Here is a 14,707-nt window from a genome sequence, read left to right as displayed (position 1 = left end):
TCGGCGGGCCAGGCTAAACTTCTCAGCTGTTCGAACGATGTCATATCAAGTGGGCGGAGCACGGTATCGAACCTTGATCGTCATTTTTAGAACTCACAATGGAAATGAGTGTGATGTCATTATAAGAAATAGGTCGATCATCGACGAAACACGGAAATTTCGGGAATCTGGTTTGATGTTTCAATTCCAACATTTATATTGACCAGAAACAACTCAACTGCCCACAGAGGATGTCAGGCTGTCTGTCTTCTTTGACAGCGACTGAATCAACAGCATCATAGTGCCTGAACCGCAACAAATCAATTGAATTGAATACACCAAATTACTAAAAAAAGATTAATAATAAATCAATGGTGGGGCTGGGGGCGGGCATTATATCTTTGTTAAAATAGGTGACAACCATGCAATTTTTGGGCCATTTTTGGTCCTTTTTCCAACTTTTTATTAAATAAAGTGATCCAATAAAAAGGTATGACCATGGTGCTGTGAGCAAAATCTTTTGATTGACAGGATGAGTCAAAACTCAAGAAGAGACGAACGAATTTTCAAATGAGCGTCGGATCTCGTTATCACCTTATCTTATAAGCACTCAGGATTATAGACCTTTCACGCTGTGATGTTTTGTCAACCCTTCACTCCCTCTCACATTTAAAAAAAAAAAAAAAAAAAGAGCCAACTGGGCCCTTTTAGCAGCTCCAACAGAAAAGTACAAGTCCGCGTTTGGTTGGTTCTTCAAAGGCAAGGTTTCAATAGGTTATCCACACAAGTGGGAAAGGGAAAAGAAAAGCCTTCATTACCTAGCGCATAAGCTTGAATGGGAGGCGGCGAACCTGTGGAATGGCTGCCTGGTTCTGATAGGGGAATACACACACTTGTGATGCCTCGGGTGTTCTGGCCGGCTGCACTGGACCGTACAGATTGCTGCCATTATGGAAAGTGGGTCTTTGGTGGCAAATAAGCCCTCATAAGACCGCAAACACCGCCGGCGATGCAGAAGACTCATTTGAACATCGGACTCTACATCGTGGCAACATGTGCATGACACGAAGGCACTTCCATTAGCTTTAGTGGCTTTGTTGAATGTTTTTTTTTTCTGCTTACAGGCTTTTGCCGTCCGTGTGTTCTTTAGAAAGTGTACTTGGGGGTGGGGGTGTTGAGGTATTGGGGCGGGGGGCAGGGACTGGAGAAGTATTTCTTCCCATGTCTGGAGATTCATTTTCAGCTAAAAATAATAAATAAAATAAAATAAATAATAAATAGTGGCCTGATGGTCCAGCCGTTAGCGCGTCGACCTCACAGTGCAGAGGTCGTGGGTTCGATCCCGGCTCCAGGATTCCTGTGTGGAATTTGCATGTTTGCCCCGAGCCTGTGTGGGTTTTCTCCGGGTACTCCGGTCTCCTCCCACATTCCAAAAACATGCATGGCAGGCTGATTGAACAGGCTGATCACAGGTGTCAAAGTCAAGGCCCGGGGGCCGGAATGGGCCCGCCACATCATTTTCTTTGGCCCGCGAAAGCAAATCAAGCATGTCAAATTCCATGTTGCTTGCGAAACTACTGCCTGAAGACAGCTGGGATAGGCTTCAGCACCCCTTGCGATCCTTGTGAGGATAAAGCGGATGAGAAAATGAATGGATGGATGGATAATAATAAATAAAAGGGAACACAGTAAGCAAAGATTTTTATATATACTGTATATATATATATATATATATATTTTTTTTTTAACGCAAGCATGTCAAGTAGTCAAAATTGATGCTGCACGAGTATGCTGACAAAATTTGCAAAGGGCAAAATTGGGGGGGGAACGGATTCCTTTGACATTTGCATTAAAAAGGTGAGGCGATGGCAGACTGAACTTAAAAAAAAACAATTGTTTTGTTCGGAACAATACAGGCTAGTCATACTCATGAGGATGTCGAGCGTAACTGACGCTCGGCTTGAAATGGACGAGTACCGACTCGGTCGCGGAGCAAGAAACACATTCTCGAGTTAACATCTCAGGTCCAACTTGAAAGATCTCGCCAGAGCGTCGCCTCCGCCCATTCGCTCTCTATTTGCGCGAAAGGTCGCAGACTCGCCGTTAATAACAAGAAGCCGCTCCCCCCCATCAGAGATGTTATGCCTTGCCAGTTCTTCTACAGAGTTCTATTTTTCATACTCATTTCATGGAACATTTGATTTGAACCCTATGTCACCCCTCCGGGGCTTTGCGAGCGTTCTTTTTTTTCTCATTTCTTCTCCGTTGTTGCTCTTTTGTCATCTTGAAGGTGCTTTCGAATGGCAGCCTTGGGCATTCTTGTCCTCCAATAACCAGCCTATTTCCATCCGTGCGGATGACCACCTCGTTTATTTGTATATCTCAACGCCGAATATTTCGTAAACATTGAGTGCGCTTGAACCCATTTGTTGGGTGCACCAGCCGATGTTTAGAAAATAAAGTGACAGCCTTGAAGAAGAGCCCGACCAGATGTGAATTCTAAAAATCTGAATAATTTTCTCGGAAATATATTGGCAGGAAAACAGATGACAGCTTTGATCGAAAATGAGAGTCTAGACGGCAGTGGGGACAATCTCCTGTCACCTTTTACATAATCGGAGCTTTGCGCATTTTGACATTTGGTGTCTTTGGAGCCAGAGGAAATTGTGACCTCACTTAAGCTATTCAAATTGCACATAAGCATTCTAAAGATAAGAAAAAAGGGTGTATTAGTTAAGGGTGGCAAACATATTCGTTCAGGTTAAGTGATCTATATCACTTTGGAGTTTGTTGCTTTGTATTTAAAAAAAAAAAAAAAAAAGCGGGGGGGGTATTTTTAAGTCATCAATGAAAAGCCAAAGCTATACCTAATCATATATTTAAAATGAGACTGCAGATGAGGAATAGGGAGCTGATAATGGAGCATATATATATATATATATATATATATATATATATGTGCGTGTGTGTGTGTATTTTTTTTTTAAATTAATAATCTCTCCCCCAAGGTCAACTGCAATCTGTGTGAAACACAAGGCTAAGCTTCAGATAATCACGCCCGTCGCCAACGATCCAGCGTGTCTTCTTTGCGGAACAATATTGAATCGGAAATTCCACCAAACATAATTCGACTGTACTGCATCCTCATTTAGTTTGAGCCGTGATGCATTCGCTTGAAACCAAATGCCACAGCGATGGTCATTTGAAGTACAAATGTCAAACTCGCAGTTGTATTAGAGTACAAAACACAGCCCACTCAGGTCATTACAACCCTTTCAATGAAAGACATTTATAGAAAAGCGGTGCCAGTCTCTCTCTGCTGAACATCCTCTGCTCGGACGCATTTGCGGCTGCGATTTGGAGAAGTATTGTCGTCACTACACAACATGAAAAAAAAAAAAAGTTAAGTGACAGCAGAGGTGGCATTCAACTTGGCTCTCACGTCGACTCTCCTCTGAGGGAGCCATTAGCTCTGGTGTGTGGATGCGTGTCCTTTAACGCAGTAAAGCGAACCCCCCCAGTGTCCACCCAGGTGGATGCGCTTCATCACTTTTTTTTTTTTTTTTTTTTTTTTTTAAGAAAACCCAAAGAATATTCCCCTCCCCCCAAAAAATTTGATGGACACTAATCAGGGAGGTACTTATATAGAAATGTCTATCAAACGTCGAGCTGTAATATTTTCATCCTCTTATTGAGCTTAATTGAGGTAACTAATGCCGATAGATGGCAACCATCCAGCTATCTGCTCACCAGCCAATTGTTGGACACATATTGACAAACAATCCAAACAGATAAATCCTTTTTCTTTATAAGTTCCTTTTGGTTAGTAGTCTTGTCACTCCCTGAAGGCATTGAAAATAATTGTCTCCTCTTTAGCATTCAAAGAAAAAAAAATAAGTTCAAGTAACCTGAGAGCTCCAGACAATCATCCATCCATTTTCTAATCTGCTAATCCTCATAAGGGTCGCGGTGGGTGCTGGAGCCTATCCCAGCCATCTTCGGGCAATAGGCGGGGGACACCCTGAACCAGTTGCCAGCCAATCCCAGGGCACACGAAGATGAACAAACATTCGCGCTCACATTTACACCTAGGCACAATTTAGAGTGTTTCGTTAACCTGCCACGCATGTTTTTGGAATGTGGAAGGAAACCGGAGTACCCGGAGAAAACCCACGCAGGCTGGACGAGAACATGCAAACTCCACACAGGAAGGCCCGAGCCGGAATCGAACCCTACACCTCTGCACTGTGAGGCCGACGTGCTAACCAGTGAACCACCGGGTCGCCCTCCAGATAATCACCTAAATTAACCCTTTCATGCACCAATAATGATAGCTTATCCTGATAACATGATAAGCTGTCCACTGCAGTCACCGCTGTCCATGAAAGGGTTAAAAGAATTTGAGTTCTAATGTACAGTTAGTTTGAAGCCAAAGCACTTTCTTGGGGGTAACATCTTTCCGACAAAGCCGTGTTTTATTATCTTCCATTACTTCAAGTCAATAAAATCCAAAACAAACATTTCCTCCCAATACATGGAAAAAAATCAATCGGTTATCTCACCCCTGCATGCATTGTAGAACCATACAGGACCTCATTGGGGTATTTTGACTCCATGAACTGTTCAATAAAGTCATGGCATCTCTAAAGAATGGTCTGCTGATGCAAAGCACAGGTAAAATCAAAACAGAAATGAGAGAATGATTTTTACCCGGGGTGAGGAAAGAATCCATATGATGCAATTTACAAGTCATTGCAAACCGCTCATCTGTTAATGTGTTGTCACCTCTTTTAATGACCCGCATCAGTTGTCAGTTTCAGGATAAACCCCACATGACTCATCCTTGATTGAATTGCTGTCAATGCTACGCAGAATAATCAATGACTGCTGGCTGTCCGCAGAGGCAAATTCTGTCTCAACGCATTTGCTGTCTAGAGAATTCCAAAATGGCATCAGCTGTGGAACACTGAGCAGTAATTCGGGTGACGGCGAAAAGAAAAACGGGCCGGGAAGCATTATTACGTGGGAAAGAAAGTCGGAAATTTGAAGATTTGGAGAGTTTGTCCCATCCTATTAAAATCAATCCTGAGAGAAATGGTAATGATATGCAGTCAATCAAGGAAATGTAGTCCAACGTCTATGCTCGTGACAGCACTCGGTGCAGATGACATGTTTGCTTTAATCCTGACAACTAATGAACAAACTGCATTGAAACATTTCCAAGTATCAGTTTCAGTTCAGCCTATGAATGTCAACAGAATAAAATTACTCGCGTTGCATTGGAAAAAAAAAAAGTGCATTCATCAGGATTTTTAATTTTTTTATTTTCATTTAATTTGATTTAATTTATTTTTTACTTATTTATTCATTTTTTTTGTGGGAAATCTGTTCAGTGTTTTGTAATGTGAACTACGCTAGATCAATATTTGCGCCCTCACAAACAAGTTCACTGAAGACATTAATGAGCTGAAAAAAGAAAAACTTTGAAAGCAAATACTGCGCGGAAACAATTCATTTGAAGAGAATTAAATCCATTCCGGGGCGATTTTGGTCATTTGGTTTGCAAAAGACTCCATCTCGCGCAAGCCACCAATACACCCGCCTTGTACACAATATCCTTCTTTTCTTCCTGGATAAGCCCGTGCAAGCAAATAAGTGTTTTTATGCATTGGGCTTGTCAGATGGAAACCCTAAACGCATTGATCCAGCGCGCCATTGCACACCGTGCGATATAATTGATTGAATGCGGCGTCTAAACGCCGGCCACCCTGCATCTGACAGCGTGCAGGTTAATGGCCAGACAACTGGGACTATGCCTTTCCCCAAACTGTCAAGTGGTAATTGGACAATAGTTTCTTTTAATAGGTCTGCCACACATAACGATGTTAAGGAATAACTGCTGGAGCATGATCAAGCAAAGCAGATACGGACGACGGAGCACAAAGCCATATATAGACGCGTATTTGTCATCATGATGATTAATTGACGTTACAATATCTCTTTGTTGCAGGTTTCTCCTCCATTCGGATGAAAGTGACCCATAGGAGAAGAATGTTGGCCAAACACGAAAATGAGACCTTCGATGGTGAAAATCCTCACAAGTACACCGTTTCCAATTGTAAATGAACGCGACTCCATCCATGACGAGGCGACGGCTGAACGGACTCGCTCTGGTCCCGAAAACAAGATCGCTCCAGCTGAACTGAAACCGTAGCGACGTTACCTTCTCTTTTTTGGATTTTTTTGGGTTCCCTAGACATGACTCGAAGGGAGGCAGGGATGGCGAGCAGCGCGCTGCTTTGGTCGGCAGCCATTGTTTATTTGACCCACGTGGGTCAAGTCAGCGGAGACTGCTGGTTAATCGAGGGCGAAAAGGGCTTTGTGTGGCTCGCGATCTGTAGCCAAAATCAACCACCGTACGAGGCCATCCCGCAGCACATCAACAGCACCATTGTGGACCTTCGTATGAATGAAAACAAGATTAAAAGTATTCAGTACTCTGCCCTCAGTCGCTTTGCCAACCTGACCTACCTGAACCTGACAAAGAATGAAATCTCTTACATTGAGGACGGGGCCTTTTCAGCTCAATTTAACTTGCAAGTTCTTCAAATGGGCTTCAACAAGTTGCGCAACTTAACAGAGGGGATCCTCAGGGGTCTTGGAAAGCTGCAGTACCTCTACCTCCAGGCGAACCTGATTGAGACTGTTACACCCAATGCCTTTTGGGAATGTCCCAACATTGAGAACATCGACTTGTCCATGAACCGCATCCAGCAGTTGGACGGCTCCACCTTCACCAGTCTGACTAAGCTGACCACCTGTGAGCTGTACACAAATCCGTTCAACTGCTCCTGTGAACTGCTGGGTTTTGTCAAGTGGCTCTCGATTTTCCCCAACAGGACAAATGAGCGGATGGTCTGTGACTCCCCGCGCGGCGTGTCCGGTTACAGTCTTCTAAGTCAGAACCCGAACAATCCCACCTATAAAAATGCCCTTCACATGCTCACCACCGTGTGCACCGATGACTACGTCACACCATTTTTTCCAATGCCAATGGAGCCCACAACACCCCCGCCGGACTTCAGCCTTTGTGGGCTCGAGGACTGTCCATCGGGGACCGAGCCAGAGGACATCATTACCAACAACATCAGTACAACCAACAACGAAGTGGAAGCAAACCCGCTGATGAAGCTGAAGCAAGTGTCCAATACGGGCGCCACCGTCACGGTTCAGATCCCTTATCCTTACAAGAAGATGTACATCCTGGTTCTGTACAACAACAGCTTTTTTACCGACATTCAAAACCTGAAAGAATTCAAGGAGGACGTTGAGCTGAAGAACCTCAAACCTCACACCAACTACACATACTGCGTTGTTTCCATTCGGAACTCCCTGAGACACAACCACACCTGTCTGACGATCACCACCGGACCCTGGAAGGGGAAGTCGAGGGACGCCGGCAGCGCGACTACCACTCACTACATCGTGACCATTTTAGCCTGCCTCTTTAGCATGGTCATCTTTCTCGGGATGGTTTATTACGGCTTGCGGCGGAAGCGCCAGCAAGACGAAAAGCACAAAAAGGCGGGGAGCCTGAAGAAAAACATCATGGAATTGAAATATGGACAAGAACTGGAGGGAGGGACTGTTTCCCGCATGTCCCAGAAACAGCTGCTGACTGGGGAGAACATGGCCCGTATGCCCTACCTACCGCCTGCCAGTGAAATGGATCAGTACAAATTTCAAGAAATCAGTGAGACTCCCAAAATCATGAAGGGCAGTTACATGGAGGTGCGAAGTCTGGACCACCACGAGCGCAGGGAGTGCGACACGGGAATGGCAGCGAATAGCAAGGGCTCCGTGGCGGAGATTTCTACCATCGCGAAGGAGGTTGATAAAGTCAACCAGATCATTAACAACTGCATTGATGCTCTCAAGACAGACTCCACTTCTTATCAGGGGGTAAGATCTGGAGCCGTTTCTAATGCCGAGCCTCAGCTTGTGCTCATATCCGAGCAGCCGCAGAACAAATCGGGCCTCCTGGCACCTCCGTACAAGGACAGCTACCACCATTCCCTGCAGAGACATCGGTCCTCGGACGCCTCGCCCAAAAGGCCCAGCACAGCCTCAGGAATGCGAAGCCCCCGGCCTTACCGTACCGAATCCAGGTACATTGAGAAAACCTCCCCGACGGGGGACACCATCCTCACAGTGACACCCGCCGCCACCATCCTGAGGGCCGAGGCCGAGAAGATCCGTCAGTACGGCGACCACCGCCACTCCTATCCCGACACTCAGATCGAGGAGCTGGAGGGACCCGGCGGCATCAAGTCGCCCATGCTGGGGCCTTTCTCGCACCCCCGCTCCAGAGACTTGGCTTATTCACAGCTGCCAGCTCAGTACCACAACCTGAGCTACTCTTCCAGTCCAGAGTATTACTGCAAACCTTCGCACAGCATCTGGGAGCGATTCAAACTCCACCGGAAACGCCACAAAGATGACGAATACATGGCGGCGGGCCACGCGCTCCGTAAGAAGGTGCAGTTTGCCAAGGATGAGGACCTGCATGATATTTTGGACTACTGGAAAGGTGTGTCTGCCCAGCAAAAATCGTAACCTCCTTAGGTTTTTGTTTGTTTTTACATGGACCACACCTTGCAGAACCTCACCGGACTTTCGATCAATGGATTCTATCACGCTCAAAATCACACAAGTATCTCATTCTCTTTTGACTGTAAGTGGGGAGGGGGGCATTGTTTATATTATTTGTCATATTGTGTGTATTCATGGAGTGGGAAATTTTTAATTTTAATCTATTAATGAGAAAATATACTGCAAAATAATATTATGTATGTTACATTGGATTATCGGTTTTTGGGTATTGCATGGCCAAGTCCTGTGAAAGTGGATTTGCTGTTGTGTAATATGAAACGACTCTATGGAACGATGTTCACTGAAACCTCAATATTTTGTTGATCTGGACTCTTTTTTTTTTTTTTAATGCTGCATATATTTAGTTTATATCTTACATAAACTATGTACAGATTTGGACATTTTTACCTCGACACTTTTTTTCGCAGGGGACTCATTGGAGTGATCAGGATAAAAGTCGTACAGGCGCAGTAAGGAAAAGCGTGTCCCAATTAATTACATACAAAAGGAACTTTGTTCATTTTTTCTTGTTTCCTTTCAGCCACTTCAAAGTATTTGTACAAGATATTTTGTTTCTATCAGTCTCAAGACATTTCATGTATGAAGTTGTCATTCATCAGGCATTTCTAATTTTATGACCAAAGGAGTAAAAAAATTGTTTACAATATTCATGCACGGTCTGGGCAGTGTACGAGCATTTCTTTTTAAAAAAAAATATATATATATATTTTCAATCAGTTGCTCCCGGAAATCATATTGAGATTGTGGGGGGAGGGAGGGTGGCGGGGGATCCAATAACTGCGTACGTGTTTGGAAGATGAAATGATCATATTTCAAGAGGAAGCGGAAGGACTGCAAAAGCATTTTCCTTGCTACACCGAGCCTGATGGATGAATGTAACATATAAAAACTCTGACGTGTCGATGGCAGCTTTTATGTCTATTTTACGGAAAGTATTTATTCATGGCAATGAACAAGTGTTTTGTTTTCCTTGCTTCCAATGTACTATAATGCTCCGGCGTGATAAATCCAGGGGAGGGAGGGGGGTAACTTTGTTGGGCCTTGTCGCTCGCTGAGAGGGTTCGTCTACATTTGATTAAGCTGCAAGGCTGTTACGTCTTTTTGTATATTGCGAACATTACTTACCGGATGAACGATGATCAACACGCTAGAGTTAACACTTGAGAATGTGAAGGAAAGAAAAAAAAAAGACTCTCTGACTTACTGGCTGTGAATTTGTATATTATGAATTTTTTGGCAGTAAATTTGAAGACTTAACACGTCAAAAGGATGTTTACAGAGCTCGTATCCAGGAGGGCTCATCGGCGCGGGATTCGTTGTATATTTATGAATGAGCAATACATAAATGAATGTCAGCTTGGTGACACCATCGTTTAGTTCGGCTTCATATCACTCCTCAGCTACACAAAAGAATTTGGGTGATGCGCATCATGACCACTCAACGTTTGTCAACAACTGGGTCGTTTTGGACAGTCTTGGTTTTTTGGGGGGGGGGGGGGGGGGGGTTTAAGTTGCTGTCTTTATAAATTAATTAAAATGACTCCCCATCTGTAAGGATGTGAAATTTAACTTTTAAATCAAGTTTTGCGTGTTTGTGAGAGTGCATATATTTTGAGAGAAAATCAACACTTTGGAATGAATGACCAGGGGGGATGAATAATTTAAGCGCACGCAAGTGTAGGCACCAGGAAAGCAATCAATGGTTGAGTCAATGTTCTGTTTGTATGTGCTTTAGCCATTTGTGTGGAATGAATTATCCATGAGCCCGACATGGTTCCGACCCGTAAACACCTGGTGATGCGTTAGCCTGACTTAATATTTCAAACGCCTTAAGTATTTTTGAGATATCTTGTGTACAAGTGTAAATTTCCTTTGTTTCATTTCAAGTATTGATACAGTTTGATGATGGGTTTTTATTTGGTCTTTTTTTTTTATGACTAAAAAAAGCATTTCAGTATATAATGAGAGCAACAGGAGACTATTAGTTAATTTAGCTACTTAGCAATGTGTTTTTTTCTACTGCATATTGTAGCACTTGTGTATTATAAAGAGTTTGAAGTGGTGACAAAAAACCTTTAGAGAGAAACAGTTGTTCAAGTGCATCAAAAACAAACAAGAGCACAATAATGTGTTTGTTTTTTTTCTTTTCTTTTTTTTTCTTAATACTATGTAATCTGCTTTCAGACAAAGTACTGTGAAATAAAGTTAAAGGTGCACAGTAAGGATGAGCATCATGATTTGGAGTCCGCATGGCAACTAGTTACATTACATTTAGGTGCAGTGGGACAGGCTGGAACTTTTTCTTTTGCTTTTTGCCAACACACGTTTTCAAAGGAGTGACCCACATTTATAGCGTTAAGATGCGTAAGACTATTTGGCGCTAAGCTAATGATGTTAGCTAACACTAATATGTGCCGCCCAGAAAAAAAAAACTGAATGCAGCTCTGCTTACCTTTTTGCTTTGACGGGACAGCAGTGGCATCCCACGGATGGAGAATGTGGGTGTTGCGGAATGTAGGTATTTCAAATAGCGCCCTCAAGTGGCCTTCAGCTCTCATTTGAAAGTAGCTCTGGATCTTCACCCAAGCCACCAGATCATGTCATGAGTGAAACAACTAGGAGTGAAAACAAGGGGGGGAGGTACTATGTAAATGTCACAGGCAAATTATCAGAAATAAGAAACTAGAGAACAATTATCTTTAGCAATTTTCTTTAGCAATTCTTACAAAAAAATAAAAAGTAATAGCATTGGTACCATACGTCAATGTATGTTTGTTTGCAGGAGCCTGCAAAAACTGCCAAACCAATTTAACGAAGCAATGCGGGTAATGTGGTGTATAAAACTGCAGCTCTGTGAAACACGCGCAGTGTATATTACAAGGTTCTGTTTATGTCTGGAAGGCATTGTGAAAGAAATTCATCTTCAAAAAAAAAAAAAAAAAAAGGTTTACTTGTCAACCCTCGGCTTGCTGGAGGCACATAAATAAAAATCCACAGTAGGTTGTTGCTCATTAGCCGAGTCAAGAAAAGTTCCTCCTTCTTTTTTTTGCCAGCGTCACTTGAAAGGCCGCACACCTCTTGATTTATGTTGCTGCTTTCTTTCTACATTCCCCGACAGCGCAAATTACTTTATCTATTTCCCCCCAATGACACATAGACGCTGGAGGCTAAATGCAGTCACAACACACCTGCCACACACTATGCAGTGTCACGCTTGCTGGCAAATGTTCATTGCATCCCATCTCCTAAAATACAATGAGTTCCCCCTCCGTGAGTAGAGCAATAAGCATGTTGCTTCATTTTTGCATGACTCACTTTGTAGCTCATTTACAATATGTATAAATGTCAACATTAAACACACACAGATGGGGGGATTTTTTTTGGTTTGTTTGTCGTGACGGGATTCTGATGAGATACCGGCTTCCCAAAGGGGTCATCAACCTTTTTGAAAGTGAGAGTTACTTCTTGGCTACTGATTAGCGCAAAGGGCTACCATATAGTGTCTGGGGATACACAACAAACAAACGAACAAAAAAAACAACTAAAAATTAATTTCTAATATGAGTATGTGTTGTTAATAATTGATATTCATTTTTAGACATCGTTTGAATGATGTCTCACCATTTTTGATAATACATATTTCAATGCACATATGAAACATCCACGAACCCAACAACAAACGGTTTGAAGCAAACAACAAAATAACCACAGAATGTATTGCTATACTTTTTTAGTCGAAAGAGCTCTCGCACAAAAATGATCATTCAAGGATGGCACAAAGTTCCTCAACAAGAAACATACATTAAGTGTAAGAACTTTGTACATTTTTTCCCAACAAAAATAGACTCAATCAAAATCCATATCATGCAAAAAAAATTATTAGGATAATGACTTTGCATATAAGCACAATGTAGACATATCTGCCATCTAGTGGTGATTGGCGATATTGCAACTTAGATCTATAGCTGGCCCCGACGAATTCAGTTTGGTACCCACGGATTGGTATGTTTTCATTTTCTTTTTCCAAAGATTTTTTTTTCATATTTTGGACTTTTCCTGGGAATGTTACCCCCATTCCACTTGTTTTCTGTGGAATACATATTTTTTCAGAATTTGTGAGGTTGAAAAAAAAATGAATAATGTTGCCCCAAAATTGCAATAGACACGAGCATGTACAGTATATGTCATGATCATTGCTGTTTCTAGCATTTCAAAAACATTTACATAGCTTCTATATCTGTTTGCGCCCATTTATTCACATGCAAAACGTTTGTTCATTATGCCCAATGTGTTTCAAGCTGCAGGATAGAAAAAGACTCCACAGCTGAAAGACTGCAGTGCACTGTTCACAGTAACGTCTCCCGGGGGGAGTTGTACTCTATGTTGATCCGGAACAAACACATAAAAATAAAAAAAACTACAATAGGAGGGAATAATGAGAAGAAAAGGTCATCTTTTCCTCCCCACCTGCAATAGTTTGTGATTTTTCTCCACCCACGAAAAGAAGGCACGGTAAGGAGACGAAGCGTCACGTCGAGGTGACACAGCAGCCGAGCGCCACCCATTAACTAAAAGTGCACTCTCTACGCTGCGCAGAAATTGGCAGAGTTATTGTGATGCCACGAGTGTCTGAACCCCGGCCAGAAGGAAAAAAAAAACTGCAAACAAAAACTTCCTTGATGGAGCTCATTTTCACTCCCAAAAGAACGCTTCCGTGAGGTTTCTCCATTTCACGCTTTTGATTGATTTGGAGAGAGTTAAAAATTAAAAAAAACAAAAAACAAAAAAGAAACAGATGACAGGTCATATGGATGTCAACATTTCTAATGAGTGTGATGACTTCCAGCTGTCCAACAATCTGCTCTTCAAAGTTTCGGGGCCCGTTTCGTTGTACCACAGCAAGAACTCTATTGATTTGGAATTACATTTGCTAATGGTGGTTCGCGGGAGTTGAAGGTCATATCGGTGTTCGATGCGGGGGGTTTTTTCCACCCACTCAGCTATTTGAACCAGGTTATCAAGCTAACAGGGTCTGAGGTCTGCGGAATTGATTTTAAAATAGTGCTACTGGTCTCTAAATCGCTGAATGGTTTGGGTCCTGAATACATGAAAGCAAAATGAGTATAAAGCCAGTCAGGGCTCCGAGGTCTGCAGGTAATGCAAAAGATCAAAGTAAACATGGTGAAACAGCATTTAGTTGTTATGCTGCACGGAAATGGAATAAGCTGCCAGCAAAACTGAAGTCAGCTTCACGGATGAACGCTTTTCAATGCGGCATGCAGGAGGACACCTATGCACACTCAAATGTCAAAATAACAAATAGATCCCTGTCTGACAGAGGATAGGCCCCGCTCTGACTTTTCCTACCACCATTTGAACTAATTTGAAGGGCATCGGCGCTCGAGTTTGAAACGATACCAATTTTCCACACATTAGCCTGCGATTTCCCTGCACGTTGTCTTGTTTTCTCTTGCACGCGAATCCGAGCCCACAAAAATCTGACTCTGCCATGACTCCTTTCGAAAGCCGAGACGATTTCAGCCGAACATTTTATCTACTGACGGCAATCAGCCAGGAGGAAAGGAAAGAGCAATTCAGCCTTGGCAAGCGGCGCTTAACAAATCGACACGTGAACATTTTTTGTGTTTTTTGAGACGAGCTGTGAATTAGGGGGATCACCGTGGCCTGTGCCCCGCCAACATGCGTCTGGTATCTGACAGCAACGCCGATTGTACATGAAACATGATTCATGTGTCCCTCTCTGCTGGCTTCATAACAACATGAGTGATGTGCTTACTACAGTGGCATGTCTTTTAAGATGAAGCATTACGAAAGTATCCATCACGCTACAGCGAGAATTGAGTGGCAGATTGTTGGGGGGGGGGGGGGGCGTTGAAACATAAACATCTCCATGTCGGCGGCCTGAAAGACTTCGCTCTCATTCAAAGAGATTTACACTGATGGATGATTGCGATGAGCACAAACAGCCCGGCGGACCTGCTCATTAAATGCGCTTCGGCGATCTGGCTCCATGCTCCTCGGAAACTAGTCAGGA

The 14,707-nt window shown here is 43.1% G+C and overlaps 1 protein-coding gene across 1 annotated transcript in view; it reads left to right on the top strand.

The window, feature by feature from the left end:
• elfn1a (extracellular leucine-rich repeat and fibronectin type III domain containing 1a) overlaps positions 1-10,130 on the top strand; it is a 65,787-nt gene extending 55,657 nt beyond the window's left edge. Inside the window, exon 3 of the mRNA XM_086133980.1 lies at positions 5,990-10,130. Coding sequence (XP_085990106.1) covers positions 6,238-8,595 — 2,358 coding nt within the window. The 5' untranslated portion in view covers positions 5,990-6,237 and the 3' untranslated portion in view covers positions 8,596-10,130. The remainder of the gene's footprint in view (positions 1-5,989) is intronic.
• Positions 10,131-14,707: the final 4,577 nt, after the last annotated feature.

This window comes from Hippocampus guttulatus, chromosome 16, assembly GCF_054856545.1.
Source record: "Hippocampus guttulatus isolate MCC_2025c chromosome 16, RoL_Hgut_1.0, whole genome shotgun sequence".
NCBI lineage: Eukaryota > Metazoa > Chordata > Actinopteri > Syngnathiformes > Syngnathidae > Hippocampus > Hippocampus guttulatus.
The sequence above is the reverse complement of the archived record's forward strand: the minus strand, read 5'-3'. Positions and strand labels throughout refer to the sequence as shown.